Source organism: Trichechus manatus, unplaced genomic scaffold (genome assembly GCF_000243295.1).
Source record: "Trichechus manatus latirostris isolate Lorelei unplaced genomic scaffold, TriManLat1.0 scaffold00074, whole genome shotgun sequence".
Classification (NCBI taxonomy): domain Eukaryota; kingdom Metazoa; phylum Chordata; class Mammalia; order Sirenia; family Trichechidae; genus Trichechus; species Trichechus manatus.
In genome coordinates, this window is record NW_004444010.1 from 7,715,135 (window position 1) to 7,730,688 (window position 15,554).

General features: G+C 36.1%; 1 protein-coding gene across 2 annotated transcripts in view; it reads right to left on the minus strand.

Moving 5' to 3' along the window:
- The window catches only part of DHX29 (DExH-box helicase 29), a 62,142-nt gene that overhangs the window by 43,615 nt on the left and 2,973 nt on the right, over positions 1–15,554 (minus strand). The window contains exons 1-7 of one of the 2 annotated variants that reach the window (XM_023734976.1): positions 14,869–14,886; positions 12,587–12,660; positions 11,173–11,286; positions 9,690–9,819; positions 5,855–6,000; positions 3,011–3,139; positions 311–437 (exon numbers count right to left, since the gene is read on the minus strand). In XM_023734976.1, the coding sequence (XP_023590744.1) occupies positions 311–437; positions 3,011–3,139; positions 5,855–6,000; positions 9,690–9,810 (523 nt within the window). In that variant the 5' untranslated portion in view covers positions 9,811–9,819; positions 11,173–11,286; positions 12,587–12,660; positions 14,869–14,886. Of the gene's footprint in view, positions 1–310; positions 438–3,010; positions 3,140–5,854; positions 6,001–9,689; positions 9,820–11,172; positions 11,287–12,586; positions 12,661–14,868; positions 14,887–15,554 lie in introns of those variants that run through there. The other variant, XM_004380468.2, reaches the window with a different exon arrangement.

A 15,554-nucleotide genomic window follows, 5' to 3' on the forward strand; every position in this document is an offset into this window, starting at 1 on the left:
TACCAATCTGGATGCCGTTTATTTCTTTTACTAGCCTAATTGCTCTGGCTAGGACCTTCAGCACAATGTTGAGTAAGAGTGAATCCACCTCTTTTTGAATGCAAATAGTATTTTATGGTATAAATCAGGAGTAAAATTTTGTGGTCTGTGGGCGAAATCCAGCCCACTGCCTGTTTTTATGTTACCTGAGACCTAAGAGCTGTTTTTACAGAAGACACATTAAAAAAAAAAAAAGGCTAACTCCATCCCAGGAAGGCCAACAAGGAAAGGACAATTACGTTTACACATCTAAAACTTTTAAAGTGTTTACCTCTTTGAAATTTCCTTATTTTTTCTTGAGCATCTTTTTGACCTTGCTTGTTTTTTTCTAGTTTAAAAGTAGCTGCTTGCTCCTTTGCATCCAGAAGTTTTGCTGAAAGGTGCAAGTACCTTTCATTCTGTTCCAAATAAGATGATGAGGCGGAAATGAAGAAAAGAGAAAAATTAGTTTATTAACAGTCAATATATTGTATCAAAATCTTTGATTCTCCTATACATCTATGATCAATTGATTTTGACAAATACGTTAAGTCTACCCAGTGGACAGAGAATAGTCTTCCTGATAAATGGTGCTAGGACAACTGGATTTCCTAAAGAAAAGAATGAACCTGGACCTATACCTCTCACCTTACAGGAAAACTAAGCCAGAATGGATCAAAGACCTAAATGTTGGAACAGAAACTGTAAAAACTTTTAGAAGAAAACAGGGGTAATGCTTCAGCACCTAGTTTTTAAGACTCTTAGATACGACGCCAAAAGCATGAGCAACAAAAGAGAAAATAGATAAATGGGACGTCATCAAAATTAAAAACTTTTGTTCAGCAAAGCACTTCATCAAGAAAATGAAGAGACAACCTCCAGATTGGGAGAAAATTTTGGGGAACCAGATGTTGGATAAGTGTTTAATATCAAGAATATATAAAGAACTACTACAACTTAACAACAAAAAGACAAACAACTCAATTAAAAAAATGGGAAAAGGACTTGAATAGATCTTTATCCAAAGAAAAACTACAAATAGCCAATAAGTACATGAAAAGACACTCAGTGTCATTTGTCATTGTTAGGTGCTGTCAAGTTGGTTCCAACTCATAGCGACCCTATGTACAACAGAATGAAACACTGCCGAGTCCCACACCATCCTCACAATCTTTGCTATGTTTGAGCCCATTGTTGCAGCCACTGTGTCAATCCATCTCGTTAAGGGTCTTCCTCTTTTTCGCTGACCCTCTACTTTACATGATGTCCTTCTCCAGGGACTGGTCCCTCCTGATAATATGTCCAAAGTATGTGAGACAAAGTCTCACCATCCTTGCTTCTAAGGAGCACTTGTCAGGGAAATGCAAATCAAAACCACAATGTGGTATCACTTCACATCCCCTAGGATGGCTATGATTTAAAAAAAGGAAAACAACAGGTGTTGCTCAGGATGTAGAGAAACTGAAATCTTCATCCATTGCTTCATTAAGGTATGATTTACTTACAATAAAATGCACCCATTTTAAGTGTACAGATCAATGAGTTTGATAAATGTATATATCCTAGTAACCACCACAATCAAGAAATAGGATATTTTCATCATTCCAAAAAGTTCCCTTATAATGCTTTATAGTCAATCTCTAAGACTTAGATAATTACTGATCTGCTTTCTGTCACTATAGATTGATTTTACATAAATCATTTTTCTAGAATTTAACATCATGAAATCATCCAGCATGTACTCATTTGTATTCGGCTTCGTTCTTGCATGTTTCTGAGATTCTTTCATGTTGTTCTGTGTATTAGTAGTTGGTTCCTTTTTATTGCTGAGTAGTATTTCGTTGCGGATATATGCAATGGAATTATACCACAATTTGTTTATCCGTCCACCTGTTGACAGACATTTGGGTTGTTTGCAGTATTTGGCTGTTATGAATAAAGCTGCCATGAACATTTCTGTACAAGTCTTTTTGTGGACATACGTTCTCATGTCCTTCAGTAATACCTACAAATGGAATTTTTGGTCCATGTGGTAAGTAGGGAGCCCGGCTGGCACTGCTAACCAAAAGGTTGGCAATTCAAATCTACCAGTTGCTCCTTGGAAACTCTATGGGGCAGTTCTACTCTGTCCTATAGGGATGCTATGAGTCGGAATCAACTCAACGGCAATGGGTATTTTTTGGTATGGTAAGTGTACGTTTATGGGAAAATGCCAGTTTTCCAAAGTGACTGCACCATTGCCTACGAACAATGTATGAGTGTTCCAGTTCACAACTATACCATTTGCTATAACACATGGTATTAGCTTATCTTTTTAATTTTAAATATCCATTTTGATGGATATATACTGCTATCTCATCGTAGTTTCATTTCTCTGATGACTAACCAAATCAAACCAAACCCGCTGCCATAGAGTCGATTCCAATGCATAGCGACCATGACTAGTGGTATTAAATGTATTTTTAACATGTTAATTGGCCATCCATATATCTACTTTTGTGAAGAGTCTGTTGTCCTTTTAAAAGTTCTTCATATAATTATGGATAGATGTCCTTTGTCAGATATATATATTATAAATATTTTCTTTTCATAACTTGCTTTTTTCACTTAACCTTATATTTCTTCTACCTTGTATTTTTAGTTCATCATATGACATTAATGTTTTCTTTCTCCAGACTCTGGACTTCCTCTGTGAAGGAATGTGACTACTTATTTTTTATTACCAAAAAATTTGGCATACTCCTTAAGCATAACAATTATTCAATAAATATTTAATGATTATCTCTTTAAATGTGGGGGAAATGTAACTAACATCTGTTCAGCAGTTAAATCGTGCCGAGTTCTTTTCTAAGTGTTATCTTGTTTAATCTTCACATCAACCTCTAGAGGTAAGTATTTCTCCAATATACATGATGAAACTAAAATTCAGAAAAGTTAAATATCTTGCCGAGTATCCAGCCAGAAGCCTATGGTAATACAAATTTCTACTCACAGGGTCAAATTTTTCCTCCTCTTCTAAACTTTTAGAATTCTCACTCTTTTCTTCTTCATTTTGTTGTTCTGCATACCTCAAAATCCATTCTTTCATATTAACTTCCATATTTTTTTCTTCCTTTTTTGGCTAGAAAGAGAAAACAAATATCTGAAGAAACCAAAGTTAGAAAAAGATGTCACAACTATCATCGTCACTGCTTTCTATGTTCTTTACATTCTAAGACAGCAGACACGTAAGCCTCAAATATCCTATGCTGTATTGTTCAGTGAAGAGCAAATGAATTGAATGCAACTTTACTTTAAGAAGTCTAAACTTGTAGAATCCAAAGAATACATTTACATAAAAGGGCAAAAAAGAATGAAAGGAGAACTGTTAAAAACTAGTGTTATGTTTTGAAAAACAGTGGCTTTATGAGGATGACGCTTCCGTGGATGTTCTGTAACATGCAGAGTATTTAAGTGTAATGCTCTAATGAATTACACCTCTTAGTGTTCATGCCACCCTGTAATCCCCTTCCACACTGACTCTGCACTTGGCCCATGTGATTTGCTTCAAGCAATGGGACATTAGCAAGACTCATACAAGCCAAGGCATAATAAGAATTTATACATGGAAGCTTGAAATACTTGGTCTTGGAAGCCAGATGCCATGTAAGAAGTCCAACCTACCTGAGGCCACCATATTGTGAGGAAACCCAAGCTAATCATGTGGAGACACCATGTGGAAAGGGTGATGCTTGGCCAGCCTCCAGCTGTCCCAGCCATCCCAGTTGAGGCACTAGTCATGTGAGTAAAGAAGCCATTTTGGATGTTCTAGCTCCAGCAGATAGAAGAACTGCCCAGCTCAACCCAGTTCAGATTACAGATCATGAGAAATAATGAAGTGTTGGTTTAAGCCACATTTTGTTTTTTGTTGTCGTTTTTTTATTGTGCTTTAAAGTTTATAATTCAAATTAGTTTCTCGAAGAAAAATTTACACACACATTGCTAAGTGACCCTAGTTGCTCTCCCTATACTGTGCCAGCACACTCCTCTTTTCCACCCCGGATTTCCCGTGTCCACTCAACCAGCTTCTGATCCTCTCTGCCTTCTTATCTCACCTCTGAACAGGAGCTGCCCATTTAGTCTCATTTATCTACTTGAGTTAAGTAGCACACTCTTCATAAGTATCATTTTATGTCCCATAGACCAGTCTAATCTTTGTCTGAAGAGTTGGCCTTGGGAATGATCTTAGTTTTGGGCTAACAGAGAGTCCGGGGGCCATGTCTCCCAGGGTCCCTCCAGTCTCAGTCAAACCATTAAATCTAGTCTTTTTACTAGAATCTGAGTTCTGCACCCTAATTTTCTCCTGCTCCGTCAGGGACTCTCTGTTGTGTTCCCTATCAGGGCAGTCATCGGTGGTAGCCAGGCACCATCTATTTCTTCTGGTCTCAGGCTGATGGAGTCTTTGGTTTATGTGGCCCTTGCTGTCTCTTGGGCTAATATTTTCCTCGTGTTTGGTGTTCTTCATTCTCCTTTGCTCCAGGTGGGTTGGGACCAACTGATGCAATTTAGATGGTCGCCTGCAAGCTTTTAAGACCCCAGATGCCACTCACCAAAGTAGGATGCAGAACATTTTCTTAATAAACTGTTATGCCAATTGACCTAGATGTCCCCTGAAACCATGATCCCCAAACCCCCACCCCTGCTACTCTGTTCCTTGAAAAGTGTTTGGTTGTATTCAGGAAACTTCTTAGCTTTTGGTTTAGTCCAGTTATTATGACTTCCCCTGTACTGTGTGTTGTCCTTCCCTTCACCTAAGATAATTCTTGTTTACTATCTATTTAGTGAATACCCTTCTCCCTCCCTCCCTGCCCTCGTAACCATCAAAGAATGTTTTCTTCTGCGTTTAAACCCTTCCTTGAGTTCTTATAATAGTGGTCTTAAACAGTATCTGTCCTTCTGTGACTGACTAAATTCACTCAGCATAATGCCTTCCGGATTCCTCCATGGTATAACATGTTTCACGGATTCATCGTTGTTCTTTATCATTGCATAGTATTCCATTGTGTGAATATACCATAATTTGTTTATCTATTTGTCCACTGATGGGCACCTAGGTTGTTCCCATCTTCTTGCTACCATGAACAGTGCTGCAATGAACATGGGTGCACATATATCTATTTGTGTGATGGCTCTTAATCTCTAGAATATATTCCAAGGAGTGAGATTGCTAGATCCTATGGTACTTCTATTTCTAGCTTTTTAAGGAAGTGCCAAATCGATTTCCAAAGTGGTTGTACCATTTTACATTCCCACCAACAGTGTATAAGCGGTCCAGTCTCTCCACGACCTTTCTGACATTTATTATTTTGTGTTTTTTGGATTAATGCTAGCCTTGTTGGGGTGAGATGGTATCTCATTGTAGTTTTGATTTGCATTTCTCTAATTAAGCCACTATATTTTGGGGTGGCTTGTTATGCAACAAATAAACAAAACAGACAGTGATAGATGTTTGACAAACCAATTGTTTATTTTTAGTAAGTAAAAATGTTATTTGTTGTTGTTGTTGTGTGCCATCAAGTCGATCCCGACTCATAGCGACCCTATGGGACAAAGTAAAACTGCTGCTTAGGGTTGCCTAGACTGTAATCTTTACAGGAGCAGATTGTCAGCTCTTTTCATTATGCATAATGGCTGGTGGCTTTAAACCACTGACTTTTTGGTTAGCAGCGACACACCTAACCATTGCACTACCAGGGCTCCTAAAAATATTATAGCAATCTAGTATTTATACTCATGAACTCCTACATGTGCTTCATTCTGATTTCATAGAATTTTAAATGTTTAATCCCTAAATTACCTTAATCTTAGAGTCTTCTTCCTGTTTTCTGGTTTTTGGTTGCACTGGAGGTGAAATAGTGGCTTGTATTTGAGGAGACTGGAATTTTGGCCTACTTTTAGGTTGCTGCTCTTCAAATTCCTGACTGAATCCTTCAGGAAGTGCATCTTAAAATAAAATAAATTGTGTTAAAAATAAACATGCATACAATACATAAAATACAAATATCTGTTAAACATAAAGAACAAGAGCAGATAATTAACACATGAAAAAATATAAATGACAAATACAAATATATTCAATCTCAACAGTAATCAGTGAGGTATAAATTATCTTAAAAATTAAAACATTAAAAATTGAAATACCGATATGCTATTTTTTATCTACCAAGCTGACCAATATTAAGAGGAAAAGCATTACATACAGTAAGGAAGAGGGGAGATAGACAATTTAATTTATTGTTACTGAAAAGATAAACTGGTAAAATCCTTTCTGGAAAGCAATTTGGCAATGTGAATCAAGAACCTTAGAAATGTTTATATCCTTTGATCCACTACTTTCATTTCTAAAAATCTATCTCAATGGAACAATTCCAAATATGAATAAAGTTTTATATATAAAAATGCTCACTACATTACTTTTAGAGGGAGAAACTAGAAACTAACCAACCCATTACCGTTGAGTCGATTCTCACTCATAGCAACCCTATAGGACAGAGTAGAACTTGGCCCGTAGGGTTTCCAAGGCTGTAAATCTTTACAGAAGTAGACTGCCACGTCCTTCTCCCGCAGAGCGGCTGGTAGGTTTGAAGCGCCGACCTTCCAGTCAGCAGCCGAGCACTTTAACCACTGAGCCCCTCAGAAATTAACTAGATGATCAATAATAGAAAAATGATTAATTAAATTACTGTAGACCTATAATATAAACACTACACTGTCAGTTTATAATGACTACACTGTCATTTTATAATATTTCACTGTCATTTTAGCACTACATGCTAAAATGGTTATAGGTTTAGTGAAAAAAACCAAAATATAAAACAGTGTATGTTGAAAAAACAGAACAACTGGCTAGAAATAATAAAGTGATGGTAGTTATTTCTGATTGGTAGGATTACCAATAATTTTTATTTTCTTTACATTTTCCTAGATCTTAATTACTAATCATAAGCATGCATTAATTCTATAGTCAGAAACAAACAAAAACCAAACAAAATGCTGTAATTCTGAAACCATCACCAAAAACAAAACAAAACAATAAACCACCACAAAAACATCCAAAACATCAAGCTATCCTTGGCATATTCATATATACACCTGTTACAAAACTCAGTGTCAGAGTTGATTCTGACTCATAGCTACCCTATAGGACAGAGCAGAACTGCCTGTTAGGGTTTCCAAGGAACAGCTGGTAGATTTGAACTGCTGACCTTTTGTTTAGCAGCTGTACCTCTTAACCACTACACCACCAGGGCTCCTCACACATACACAAACCTCCTTATTCTCAAATTGCTTTTATACTCTTAACATTTCAAATAGGTGCTTTTATTTTATATCTCCCAAATTTTCTTTAGCAGTGTCTACTAATCTCTCCTACTTCTGTTGTATCCTATTGTAGGTATTCTATTCTACTTCTATAGCAAATATCATAGCTAAATAGGAGAGCCCAAACTCACTGCCGTTGAGTTGATTCCAACTCATAGCGACCCTACAGGACAGAGTACAACTGCCCCATGGGGTTTCCAAGGCTGTCATCTTTATGGGAGCAGATTGTCATATCTTTCCCCTGAAACAGGAAAGACGTGCATATAAATTCTTTCAATTCTTACACACAGCAGGTCAAATGTCACTCCAATACAACAAACATTTATTATTTGCCTACTATATGATGACTGTGGTACAAGTAAAATTTCTCTATAAAGCAATGTTCCAATCCTAGCTCATTAATCTCAAACAATTTTGATAAATTCCAGTTATCTAAACCAATAGAACACTGATTTTGTCACAATATAAGACTAGTGAAAAATGTTCAGAACATTAACGTATTATCTGACATTTAGTTTATGACCAGCTTTTTACTATTATAAATATCCTTATAAATAAATCTTTCCACGCTTTTAATTATTTCAGTAGGATAAATTTTTAGAAGCAGAATTGTTGGTTCATATACTGCTTAAGTATCTTCTAGAAAGGCTAACTATATCCATTTATGTTACTAACAGCAGCGTGTGAGGAGGTTCTTTTCCTACAGGGTATTAGTGATTTTCTCAGTCTTCTGTCTACCAACTGGAGATGAGAGGAGATACAGGATGAGGGAGAGAACACAGGTCACTCACAGGAAGAGTAGTTTGTGCTCCCTGACTAGTTGGAACTTCTGTGAACTATGAAAAAGATCAAAGTGGCAGTATCTACCTTAGTGACTACACAGGTAAGGCTTCTACTCAATAGATAACTGGAGATTCTAATGCTTGCTTACTTTGGACAGGTCATCAGGAAAGACCAATAGCTAGAAAAGGTCATTACGTTTGGTAAAGTGGAGGGTCACCGAAAATGAGGGAAACCCTCAATGAGATGGGTAGATACAATAGCCACAACAATGGACTCAAACATACTAGTGATCACAAAGACGGTGAAGGACCAGGCAATGTTTCATTCTGTTATACATAAGGCTGCTATGAGTTGGGGCCAACTCCCTGGTAACTAACAACAACTAATGCTATAGGGCTTAAAAACACATTGACAAGATTACTTGAGCCCCTTTCTTAAACATTTATATCCGAAAGATCTGATAAAGCTTTGGCCTAGACGTAGAGCACCTAATTTTCTTCTACCTTTCATTTTCTAATAATAGAAATTCTGTGATGAACCTGATTTTATTATTGAACTAGATGTGGACACACTCATCAGATGACAGACAGCCTACTTCTATTTGGCCATTTATTTCACCTTCCCTTTGTTAGGCTCCTCAGTTTTCATAAAAAGATCTTTACCCTTCCCACTCTTTGGTTGCCTATCATAGTATATGACAGTACCCTTAATCAGTTCACACAAGCTATTTGCTCTTGCCAAAGATTATAATCCCGATCCTCTGCTTCATCAAATATTATTTATCCAAAACCAGATAGCCCTATTTTCTGAACCCAAAACCAGGAGATACAGCTTAATTGGTTCCAGGGACACAGTTATAGGGATAAATAGATAGCCTATTTAGCATTACACCCATCCTTGAAAATCTTACATATGCATGGCTAATTCATCTATACTCCAATGGTTTATGTAACTAGAAATTGCAACTGCCCTAGCATATTATTAAAAAAAAAGAGAAAGAAAATACAGCATACGAATGTATCTTGCATTCTAGATATATCAATTTCTCTATTAATAAAGATAGGCAAAGTTGGAGAATTTAAGAGTTGTGTTACATGTACAGGAGCCCTAGTGGCACAGTGCTTGAGCGCTTGGCTGCCCACCGAAAAGGTCAGCGGTTCGAACCCACCAGTCGCTCCATGGAAGAAAGATGTGGCAGTCTGCTTCTGTAAAGATTTACAGCCTTGGAAACCATGTGGGACAGTTCTATAGGGTCACTATGAGTCAGAACTGACTTGATGGCAATGAGTTTGGTTTGGTTTTTATTTCGTACATGATAAAATAACAATCAACAACTGAAAGGAAAACAAAAAATAATTTCTTCTTCCATAAATCACAACTTCTAAAAAGAATATACTTGAAAGTACAGAAAAAGTTAAGAACATTTAAAAAATAATTATAACAGTGAAAAATTAAAATCAAAACCTTGACACAAACACTGAAACCATTTCAAAAGGTTTTAGAAAGAAATTTATGACAATGCTGCTTACCATCTGAAAGGTTTAAACAGAGCCAATCCAAGGCAGAATGAAGATCACCTCCATGCAAGAGGGTGTTAGTCATGGCATCTTCTATGTCCTTTGTCTTAAATGAAAATGCTTGTAAAGCCATGTATAAATCCTATAAAAGGGAAATACAGAAAAGTCAACATTTGTCAATTTTCTCTCATTACTGATTTCATTCCCCCATTCATTATATTTTTATTTATTTATTCAAATAATATTTTATTATGTTTCTGGTGAAAGTTTGTACAGCAAATTAGGTTCTCATTTAACAATTACCATACAAATTGTTCAGTGACATTGGTTATATTTTCCACAATGTGTCAACATTCTTACTAATTCCATTCTGGGTGTTTCATTTCCAGTTATCTGGTTTCCCTGGCCCCTTACCCTTTTACCCTTTCATCTTTGCTTCAGAGCCATTGTTGACCACTTGATCCATAAAGATGGTTTTTTAAAGGTAAGAACTCCAATTCATTTTAAACTAAAAACTTTGTTCTTTCAGTTAAAATTAAATGTGCTCCCTGTACTGAAAATTTGGTAACTACAGATAAATAAAAAGGACTAAAAGAAATTATTCACATTCACACTACCCAAAGACACCGTGTGCAGTGTAGTATGTTTACTTTCAGTCATTTTTCTATGATTTTTTTAAAAACAGATTTCACTTAACATTATAATATAAGTATCTTCCCAAGTTATTAGAAACACCTCATCATCACTTCTAATAGTTACATGATATACCACTGGATAGACATACCGCAGTTTAATTAAACATTTTCCTATTGCTAACCACTTAGGGTGCTTTCTTTTCTTTTTTTATTATAAGCAGTGCTGTTTTATACTTAAAAAAAAGCATTTTAATGTTCTTTCTAAAGCATGATCTTTAGAGTCAAGGAGTGTTGGGTTTAAACCCAGACTCTGCTCACTGCTGTTTAGTAATGAATAACCTTAGGCTATAACTTACATAGCCCTTCCAAGCCTCAATTCCTTCATTTGCAAAATGGGGTAAAATACAGTGAAACCTGTGAGAGCCGGAACTCAAAGGGACTGCCTTGTTTTTCTGGGTCTTGCAATTTTTCTGCCTTTGACAGGGGGCAGTCTTACCACTTTCCTATCACTCTCTATTAGTGGAAAATATTTGCGTTTTCCATCTCTGCCAGGTTTCCACCTTAACAGCTTCTGGCTTTTGCAGGTTTTATTGTACCTTGTAGGACTGCTGTATCAGAGAAAACGTAAGCAAAGTAACTAGCAGAAGGTCTAATATAGTAGATACTAAATAATATAATTTTGGGAGTATAACCATTTTAATGTGTTCAGTTGCATCTGACACAATTCCTTCCCTATTCTTACAGATGGAAACACAGTCTCCATGAAATCTCAATGGAACTTGAAAAGTAATTTTATCTCACATGTAGATGTCTGAAAAATGCCCCGCTAAAAATAAGAAACTAAACAGTTTGCAAAATACCTGTAATTTTTTGGCAGTAAGTCTTCCAGAAATCACTCCCTTGTCATTATTTTGCTTTTTATGCTCAGTGATCACTCCAATAATTCTTTGCTCCAGTTTGTTATTAATTACCACCTGTTGAAGCCAAAAAGGTAATTTCAATTAGAAGCTCAACTACTCAACAATAGTTAATAAATAGAAGCAAATCACATAGTTTTCTATATCCCTGCTAACCAACCTCAAAATTTCAGCTAAAAATCAAATACAGTAGCTAGGAAAAAAACTTTTATGAAGCCCTTCCAAGCAGATGTCTCAAAACACTGTCCTTGTACCACTCCTGGGTTCCTATCACAAAGACAGCAATATCCTATCCTTGGGGATGGAAGCCAGAAATATGCCTTAATGTAAACCAGCCCAAGCACACAACCTGAAAGAATGAATGCTATATTAAAAAGTCTTCGTACAAGTAAAAACTATGTATAAATAGAAACAATTAGGTTACACAAATTCTTTTGGCTTCCAGAGTTTCATTCCTATTTTCTCCTATTAGCTTTTTCTAAAAAATAATATTTTCTTGTGTATTTGGTGAAAATTTACACAGCAAATTAGGTTCCCATTTGACAATTTCTACACAAATTGTTCAGTGATATTGGTTACATTTTTTACAATGTGTCCACATTCTCTTTAATTGCATTCTGGTTGTTCTGTTTCCAGTACTCTAGTTTCCCTGCCCCTTATCTTTTCATCTTTGCTTTAAAGTAATTGTTGACTTTCCTCCTATTAGCATTTTATCTTCTGTTGTTTCCATATTTTTAAACCTAAGAGGACATAAACATCTACCTACAATTACTTTTAACTGAATGCCTACCATAAGTGAAGCACAAAAATATACTTTTGGAGTTCAGTTTAGCACAGGAAACATACATAAAAATAAATTATAATCTAGCATGGCAATTATTAAAAAAGAGATATGAAGTGTTAATGAGACAACCAAGAAAATCAGCCTGGCATGTTAAGGAATTCAGAGAGGTGACAAATGGAGAAGGGGAGTGAAGGGCTTTCTAGGCAGAGAACACATGAGCAAAAGCTTGGAGTCATAAAACCATATAGATTTTGTGGAACAATGAGATATTCTATGGAGTAAAATTTTAAGTGGAGAAAGGTAATGGAAGAGGAGGCCGGAAAGTTATGCTAGGTCAGATCTGAAAGGACATGTAAGCCATGTTTAAAAAAGTTTGGACCTTATCCAGATTGTCTCTAATTTCTTACAGGTTCTCAATGTATGTGCTATAATTCACCTTTATTTAGTACAGATTAGCTCTTAGAGTACTACTTCCAAAACTTTAAAATACTCCAACATTTCTTATATTTAAAAATAGATCTTTTTTAAAAAAGGCAACATTTCTTGAAATGACTCAAAACCTTGGCTACTTACTTTCAATATAGATTTATCCAGACTTGCAGGACCACCAGAATCATTTGCAGAATTAAAACTATAAATTTTCGGACCTGTATATAATAGACAATAAACGGTCAACCCAATTTAATGACTAATATTCTATAGGCTATTTTAATTAAATTTCCTCTAAAGATTGCTAAATATTATATATTTGCTTTCAGGACTTTTTTCCCCCTACTTCGCCACACAACTCAATCTAGGAGTTAGCAATACCCCCTATGAATTTTCTATAACATTTTACCAGTTGGCATTTCTTTAGATTAAGTAGCTTCTCATTAAATGTAAATGTCTGCATATGTTTAAGGTAAAATCTATTTTCATCTTTGTATTTTTGTATAAATTACTTTAATTATATATTTTTCCTCATGGCACCTAGTTGAGGTATGACCTCTCAGAGGATATTGAGATTCCTGACAGATAAGATGGATAATTTTGAAGAGAAAGCACTCATTCCTGAAGGTGGGATGCTAAGGAAAAAGGGAAATAGAATTCCTGTCATCTTCTCCTATCTTGTCTAAGGTTGCCAAGTCTGTTCCAGTTGATAGAAACACTATGTACATCAATCTCCTAAAAATAAGTAACCAGGAAGGAATAAACATTATTCTCAAATTCTGGGCTCATGACCCCTTTATACTCTCTTAAAAATTATTGAAGAACTCAAGTACTTGGGTTATATCTACTGATATTTACTATATTGTAAATAAAAAGGGAAAAATTAAAAAAGTATGTTAATTCACTAATAATAAACTAATTACACGTTAATATAAATAACTTTATGAAAAATAACTCTATTTTCCAAAACAACAAAACAATTCCATGAGAAGACATTAATTTCCAATTTTGCAAGTTTATTTAACGTCTGACTTCTGCATTCAATCTGTTGTTAATATTACACGTCATGTAACCTCTGGGAAACTCCATTGTAAACTCCTAAGAAAATGAGCATGAAAAAAGGTAAATAACATCTTAACATTATTATGAAAATAGTTTTGACCTTATGGAGACCCTGCCAAAAGGTCTCCATGACCTTTTGGAACTTTTAGACCACACTTTGAGAACTGCTGTTGTGCAAGAAGAGAAGCCTTGGTAGTACAGTGGTTAAGCACTTGGATAGTAACTGAAGAGTCAGCAGTTTGAACCCACCGGAGGCTCCGCAGGAGAAAGATGTGGCTGTCTGCTTCTGTAAAGATTTACAGACTTGGAAACCCTGTGGCGCAGTTTTACTCTTTCCTAGAGGGTTGCTATGAGTGGGAATCAATTCAGTGGCAATAGGTTGTATAAGAATAATCCTAGAATCTTATAAACCTAGTTATTCTGCCTTTATAAACCTCAAAATAAGTTTTTGGTTTTTTTTTAAACAGAGGCACTTAAACATTAAATTTGTGCTACTTGTTATGATTTTAAAAGTCAAGTGCTTTTGCCTCTATTGGCTTACATCAGGTTCTTTAAGATACCAGCTTATATAATTAGATATTTTTTTTTTTTAAATTAAAGTTTTTGAGAATAATTATTAGAAAGTAACTACTATTACATTTGGGCAGTCTAAAGTAGGGACACTTTTGATTTTCTGAATTACTGCTGTGCTATAGTTACATAGGAGGTACCCAAGGCTACTAGAATATGTTAAAAGATAAAAATCCTAGTGTAGCATGGTTAGTTCTCGTATCATCTAGTCTCAGATTTTACCTTAATCCTAGGAACCCTGTCCATAAATTCATGTCAGCAGTAACAAAGAAGAGTGTATGGCAGCAGTTAGTCCTTAACTGTTTGTGGGAGTCTTACTAGTTACAGAAAGCTCATTCAGAAATTTAGCATACTAATGCAGAGTTTTAGAGGTCGCCAACACCATCAAGGAGCCCCAGGTTTTATCCCTGATTTAAAAGTACAGATGGTGAGCAGAAGCTCATTACCAAGGCTATACTAAGAAACAGTTTAAAGTTCATGCTTTATTGACAGGAGTGAGGCGGTAACTTCCTTTAAAAACAGTTTTTTAATTTAGTGAATTCAAAAGATTGCTGTAAAAGCTCTCATTTTTGCCTCCAACCATTCTACCTAAAACTTCCAACCATATCACTTCCTGGAGGTCAGTTTATACTCTGCGAACTTTCAAAGGGCAAATGAGAGCTGAGTCCCCAGAAAATTAGCAGGGGAATCTATACAACTCCTGCTGCCACATTCACTCAGTCAATCAGGGTTTCTAAAAGTGGGTGCGTTTTCATTTCAATAAATACCCTGAGGAAATGAATCAATAATGATACCTTACCACCGCTGTTGCCATCAAGTCGATTCCAACTTATGGCGACCCCATGTGTGTCAGAGTAGAACTGTATTCCATAGGGTTTTCAATGGCTGATTTTTCAGAAGTAGATCACCAGGCCTTTCTTCCTAGTCTGTCTTAATCTGGAAGCTCCACTGAAAACTGTTCAACATCATAGCAACAAATAAGCCTCCACTGACAGATAGGTGGTGGTTGTACATTAGCTGGCAATTGAATCTGGGTTTCCTGCATCAAAGGCAAGAATTCTACCACTGAACCACCAATGCCCCCTTACTTTAATATTGCTATGGTGTGCCATCGAGTCAATTTGGACTCATAGCAACCCTATAGGGCAGACTATTACTTCCCCATAGGCTTCCTAGGCTGTAATCCTTATGGGAGTAAAGTGCCAGGTTTTTTTCTCCCTCAGAGCTGCTGGTGGGTTTGAACTGCCAACCTTTTGGTTAGCAGCCTGGTGCTTACCATTGCACCATCAGGGACATTTGCAAAAAAACAGGGTCAAAAGGTCCAGGTAAATGTAGAAATGGCTGACTTGAGCTTGAAAGAGAGATGTCTGTAGTACTAACATCAGACATGTTGATTAAGGAGTCATCTACAGAAGACAGTGGAAGTAATGGAAATAGATGAGCTCTCCTAGAAGAGCTGTATAAAACCCCACTGCTGTCA